The following is a 6,959-nucleotide window of genomic DNA, read 5'->3' on the forward strand; positions in this document are numbered from 1 at the left end:
GAAGGAAATAAAAGGCATCCAAATGAGTGTAGAGGAGGTCAAACTCTGGCTCTTTGCCAAGGATAAAATCTTATACTTAGAGAACAGGAAAGACTCAACCACAAGACTCCTAGAAGTGATAAAAAAAAAAAAAAAAAGATACAGCAATGTCTCAGAATATAAAATCAATGTCCAGAGCAGCACCTGTGGCTCAAAGGAGTAGAGCACTGGCCCCATATACTGGAAGTGGTGGGTTCAAACCCAGCCCTGGCCAAAAAATAAAAACACTGCAAAAAATAAAAAATAAAATAAAATCAATGTCCAGGCTATCTGGTCCTCCCATTCATCAGACAGCTGCTTCTTCTAGTGCAGCACCAGCTGCATCCCCGATGCACCCTGGTGAAAGTGAAGCTCAGAATAAACAGCTTTGATTGCATTGGGTGCCTGGTCACCAGGGCTGTTTTTAACTGTGGCAAAGTGAATATTGTTGCCATCAATGACCCCTTCATTGACATCAACTACACGGTCTACATGTTCCAGGATGATTCCACCCATGGCAAATTCCATGGCACAGTCAAGTCTGAGAATGGGAAGCTTGTCATCAATGGAAATTCCATAACCATCTTCCAGGAGTGAGATCCCATCAAAATCAAATTGGGTGAGGCAGGCGCTGAGTGCGTTGTGGAGTCCACTGGAATCTTCACCACCATGAAGAAGGCTGGAGCTCATTTACAAAGGGATGCCAAAAGGGTCATCATCTCTGCCCCTTATGCTGATACTGTTTGTGATGGGTGTGAACCACAAGAAGTATGAAAACAGCCTCAGCATTGCCAGCAATACCTCCTGCACCACCAACTGCTTACCCGCCTTGGCTAAGGTCATCCGTGACAACTTTGGCATCGTGGAGGGACTCATGACCACAGTCCATGCCAGCACTGCCACCTAGAAGACTGTGGATGGCCCCTCTGAGAGGTTGTGGCATCATGGTCACAGGGCTCTCCAGAACTTCATCCCTGCCTCAACTGGTGCAGCCAAGGTCATCCCTGAGCAAGATCAGGGAAGACTGGTAGGCAAGGTCATCCCTGAGCTGAATGGGAAGCTCACTGGCATGGCCTTCCATGTCCCCACTGCCAATGTGTCAGTCGTGGATCTCACCTGCCATCTGAAGAAGTCTGCCAAATATGATGATATCAAGAAGGTGGTGAAACAGGCAACTGAGAGCCCCCTCAAGGGCATCCTGGGTTACACTGAACACCAGGTCATCTCCTCTGACTTCAACAGTGACACCCATTCTTCCACCTTTGATGCTGGGGATGGCATTGCCCTCAATGACCACTTTGTCAAACTCATTGCCTGGTATGAAAATGAATTTGGCTACAGCAACAGGGTGGTGGATCTTATGGCCCACATGGCCTCTAAGGAGTAAGAACCCCCAGACCACCAGCCCCAGGCAGAGCACAAGAGGAAGAGAGGGGCCCTTAGCTGCTGGGGTGCCCCTGCCTACACAGTCCCCCACCTCACTGAGAATCTCCCCTCAACACAGTTTCTACACCAGACCCCTTGAAGAACAAGAGGGTCCTATGAGCCCCACCTTGTCATGTAACATCAATAAAGTTCTCTGAATTAAGCAAAAAAAAAAAAAGCAATGCCCACAAATCAGTAGCCTTTGTATATACCAATAACAGCCAAGATGAGAAGTTAATCAAGGACAAAATTCTCTTCAAAGTAGCTTCCAAAGAAATGAAATACCAGGGAATATACCTAACAAAAGAGGTGGAGGACCTCTATAAAGAAAATTATGAAACCCTAAGAAAAGAAATAGCAGAAGATATATATATATTTTTTTTTTTTTTGAGACAGTCTCACTATATTGCCCTTGGTAGAGTGTCGTGGCATCACAGCTCACAGCAACCAGCAACCTCAAACTCTTGGGCTTAAGCAATTCTCTTGCCTTAGCCTCCCAAGTAGCTGGGACTACAGGCGCCCACCAAAATGCTCGGCTATTTTTTGTTGCAGTTGTCATTGTTGTTTAGCTCACTCAGGCTGGATTAGAACCCGCCACCCTCAGTGTATGTGGCTGGCATCGTAACCACTGTGCTACAGGTCTGAGCAGAAGATATTAACAAATGGAAGAATATACCATGTTCATGGCTTGGAAGAACCAACATTGTAAAAATTTCTATAATACCCAAAGCAATCTACAGATTCAATGCAATCTCCATTACAATACTATCATCATACTTTCAAGAATTGGAAAAAATAATGCTTCATTTTGTATGGAACTAGAAGAAACCCTGTATAGCCAAGGTAATTCTTAGTGATTAAAAACAAAGCCAGGAGTATCACTTTACTAGACTTTCAGCTATAATACAAGGCCATAGTGATCAAAACAGCATGGTATTGGCACATTGACATTTGGAATGAAATAGAACACCATGAGATAAAACTGACACCTTACAGTCACCTGATCGTCAATAAACCAACAAGAACATACACTGGGAAAAAGAATCCCCATTCAATAAGTGCTGCTGGGAGAACTAGATAACCACATGTAAAAGACTGAAACTGAACCCACACCTCTCACCATTTACAAAAATTGACTCAAGATGGATAAAAGATTTAACTTTAAGGTATAAAACAGTTAAAATCCTCAAAGAAAGTGTGGAGAACTTGAAGATATCAGCCTGAAGAAAGATTTTATGAAGAAGATTTCCATGGCAATTGCAACAACAAAAATAAACAAATGGGACTGAATTAAACTGAAAAGCTTCTGTGCCACTAAGGAAACAGACAACTAATCAGACAGGGGAAAGATATTTACATATTATGAATCTGACAAAAACTAGATAACTAGGATCTATAGAGAACTCAAATTAATCAACAAAAAAAGACCCAACAATCCCATATATCACTGGGATTGATATATCCAGCACACCTCACTGGGGAGGGACACAATTATATGAGGGACTTTATCTAACAAATGCAAATCATGTAACCTAATTCTTTATACCCTCAATGAATCCCAAACAATAAAAAATAAAATAAATAAATAAATAAATTATATATATATGTGTGTATATATATGTATATGTATATATATATATATTTTTTTTTTTTTTTAACCCGAAAATACTCATGGAGAGGAACAAGGAGAAGAACTCTGGCAACATGAAAAATAAGAGCAGATCAACTCCCCCACATGATTAAAAAGGAGATACAATAGAAAATACTATCCATAGAGAAATTGCTGAAATGAAATGTCAGAAATAGAATTCAGAATATGAATAGCAAATCAGATGATTGGAATGAAGGAAAAGATGGAAATAGAAATCAAAAAAATTGTTCAAAAGTAGTCTCAAGAGCATGCCCACAGAGCTTCAGTTCAACTGGCCAGAGTCCATGAATTCTCCGCTCTGATCCCATCCGACCTTCCCCAACCCCAGCTTTCTTTCTTTGAAACCTCTAAGAATAATGTTCCTGCATCAGTTTTTACCAGAGCCAATCATCAATCATGCCTGGAACAGGGATTGTATCCAAATTGCCCTTAGCCCCAACAATCACAAAGTTCACATCTATAAGAAAAACAGAAGCAGTGTATAAGTGTTCCCTTCTCTCCACATCCACGCCAGCATCTGCAGTTTTGAGATTTTGTGATGTGGGCCATTCTCACTGGGGTTAAATGATATCTCAGGGTTGTTTTGATTTGCATTTCTCTAATATATAGAGATGATGAACATTTCTTCATGTGTTTGTTAGCCATTCGTCTGTCGTCTTTAGAGAAAGTTCCATTCATGTCTCTTGCCCATTGATATAAGGGATTGTTGGCTTTTTTCATGTGGATTAATTTGAGTTCTCTATAGATCCTAGTTATCAAGCTTTTGTCTGATTGAAAATATGCAAATATCCTTTCCCATTGTGTAGGTTGTCTCTTTGCTTTGGTTATTGTCTCCTTAGCTGTACAGAAGCTTTTCAGTTTAATGAAGTCCCATTTGTTTATTTTTGTTGTTGTTGCAATTGCCATGGCAGTCTTCTTCATGAAGTCTTTCCCCAGGCCAATATCTTCCAGTGTTTTTCCTATGCTTTCTTGGAGGATTTTTATTGTTTCATGCCTTAAGTTTAAGTCCTTTATCCATCTTGAATGAATTTTTGTGAGTGGGGAAAGGTGTGGGTCCAGTTTCAGTCTTTTACATGTAGACATCCAGTTCTCCCAACACCATTTATTGAATAGGGAGTCTTTCCCCCAAGGTATGTTCTTGCTTGGTTTATCAAAGATTAGGTGGTTGTAAAATGTTAGTTTCATTTCTTGGTTTTCAATTCGATTCCAAGTGTCTATGTCTCTGTTTTTGTGCCAGTACCATGCTGTCTTGAGCACTATGGCTTTGTAGTACAGACTAAAATCTGGTATGCTGATGCCCCCAGCTTTATTTTTGTTACAGAGAACTGCCTTAGCTATACGGGGTTTTTTCAGGTTCCATACAAAACGCAGAATCATTTTTTCCAAATCTTGAAAGTACGATGTTGGTATTTTGATAGGAATGGCATTGAATAGGTAGATTGCTTTGGGAAGTATAGACATTTTAACAATGTTGATTCTTCCCATCCATGAGCATGGTATGTTCTTCCATTTGTTAATATCCTCTGCTATTTCCTTTCTGAGGATTTCATAGTTTTCTTTATAGAGGTCCTTCACCTCCTTCGTTAGGTATATTCCTAGGTATTTCATTTTCTTTGAGACTATGGTGAAGGGAGTTGTGTCCTTAATTAGCTTCTCATCTTGACTGTTATGACTGCAAACTAGTACAACCTTTCTGGAAGGAAGTATGGAGAAACCTCAAAGCACTCAAGCTAGACCTCCCATTTGATCCTGCAATCCCATTACTGGGCATCTACCCAGAAGGAAAGAAATCCTTTTATCATAAGGACACTCGTACTAGACTGTTTATTGCAGCTCAATTTACAATCGCCAAAATGTGGAAACAGCCTAAATGCCCACCAACCCAGGAATGGATTAACAAGCTGTGGTATATGTATACCATGGAATACTATTCAGCCATTAAAAAAAATGGAGACTTTACATCCTTCATATTAACCTGGATGGACGTGGAAGACATTATTCTTAGTAAAGCATCACAAGAATGGATAAGCATGAATCCTATGTACTCAATTTTGATATGAGGACAATTAATGACAATTATGGTTATGGGGGGGGAACAGAAAGAGAGAAGGAGGGAGGTGGGTGGGGCCTTAGTGTGTGTCACACTTTATGGGGGCAAGACATGATTGCAAGAGGGACTTTACCTAACAATTGCAATCAGTGTAACCTGGCTTATTGTACCCTCAATGAATCCCCAACAATTAAAAAAAAAAAAAAGAAAGAAAAAAGAAAAACAGAAGCTAGTGGATAAAAGCTCATGAACTCAAGGAGCACAACGAACACATCACAGGTATTGATTGGGCTCCCAAAAGCGATTGCATGGTCTCTTGCAGGGCAGACCACAGTGCCTATGTCTGGAGTCAGAAAGATGGTGTCTGGAAGCCAACCCTGGTTATCCTGAGAATTAATCACATAGCCACTTTCGTGAAGTGGTCCCCCGTAGAGAACAAATTTGCTGTGGGAAGTGGAACACGATTCATTTCTGTTTGTTACTTTGAGTCTGAAAATGGTAAGAAAGCTTAAAAAGCCAATTCACTCCATAGTCTTCAGCTTGGATTGGCATCCCAATAATGTTTTGCTGGCAGCAGGATCATGTGACTTCAAATTCAGAGTGTTTTCTGCTTATATTAAAGAAATGGATGAAAAGCCAGCAAGTACACCCTGGAGCAGCAAGATGCCTTTTGGTTAGCTGATGTCAGAGTTTGGGGGCGTGGCACAGGTGGCTGGGTCCATGGGGTCAGCTTCTCTGCCAATGTGAGCTGCCAAGCTTGGGTCAGTCATGACAGCACCATGCCTGTTGCTGATGCCCCAAAAAGTGTACAGGTCTCAACTCTGAAAACAGAGTTCCTACCACTCCTGAGTGTATCATTTGTCTTGGAGAATAGCATGGCTGCTGACCATGACTGCTGCCCAATGCTCTTTAACTACAATGACTGTGGCTGCTTGACCTTTGTATCCAAGTTAGACATTCCAAAACAGACCATCCAGTGCAACATGTCTGCCATGGAACATTTCTGCAACATGGACAAGAGGGCCACCACTGAGGACAATAATACAGCCTTGGAGACCCTGCACTAGAATAGCATCACTCAAGTGTCTATTTAGATTGTCACAAATGTTGTGCTACTGGCATCAGTGTGCCATGAAAATTTGGGATTTCAATACCTTAGAATCTTCTATCTAGGGCCTCTGGATAATGCGAAGCTAAGTTAGCCTCTGCCATCCAGCATAACAAACAGTGGCTGACCACAGCTCTGCCATTGGATGGTGAGGAAAGCCAGTTCTAAGGAAACACTGAAAACACATATTGTGCAAATATTGTGTGATTTTGTTTGAGTATAAAATTGGTGAAAGTGTTGGTTTTTTTAAAGCAGAAGTGATTTTTTTTGTTTGGTTGTTTTTTGTTTGTTTTTTTTGTTTGTTGTTTTTTTTTTTTTTTTTGAGACAGAATCTCACCATGTCACCCTCAGTAGAGTTCCATGGCATCACAGCTCACAACAACCTCAAACCCCTGGGTTCAAGTGATTCTCTTGCCTCAGCCTCCAAAGTAGCTGGGACTATAGGCACCCACCACAATACCTGGCCTTTTTTTTTTTTTTTTTTTTTTTTTTGGTGTTGCAGTTGTCATTGTTTAGCTGGCCGGGGCCAGGTTTGAACCCATCACTGTCAGTGTGTGGCAGGCACCGAGCCCATTCCATTCTTGACTGAAGCTTCTCTTTAGGTAGTTTATTATGGAGAATTGTCACACTAACTTAAAGAAAAGGATGAGGGAGATATGTAAATTTGTCCAATAGAAAATCAAATTAAAATACTGAATATGGGGAAA

The 6,959-nt window shown here is 40.9% G+C and overlaps 1 protein-coding gene and 1 pseudogene across 1 annotated transcript; both read left to right on the top strand.

Annotated features, from left to right (window-relative positions):
- The first annotated feature begins 1,048 nt into the window (after nucleotides 1-1,048).
- On the top strand, nucleotides 1,049-1,594 carry LOC128565555 (glyceraldehyde-3-phosphate dehydrogenase-like). Its single transcript, XM_053562090.1, has one exon. It carries the CDS (start codon nucleotides 1,088-1,090, stop codon nucleotides 1,403-1,405), a length of 318 nt encoding a protein of 105 aa, XP_053418065.1. The 5' UTR covers nucleotides 1,049-1,087; the 3' UTR covers nucleotides 1,406-1,594.
- A 1,896-nt stretch (nucleotides 1,595-3,490) lies between these two features.
- On the top strand, nucleotides 3,491-6,341 carry LOC128564519 (actin-related protein 2/3 complex subunit 1A-like; annotated as a pseudogene).
- Nucleotides 6,342-6,959: the final 618 nt, after the last annotated feature.

The sequence above is a fragment of the Nycticebus coucang genome, chromosome 14 (assembly GCF_027406575.1).
Source record: "Nycticebus coucang isolate mNycCou1 chromosome 14, mNycCou1.pri, whole genome shotgun sequence".
Classification (NCBI taxonomy): Eukaryota; Metazoa; Chordata; class Mammalia; order Primates; family Lorisidae; genus Nycticebus; species Nycticebus coucang.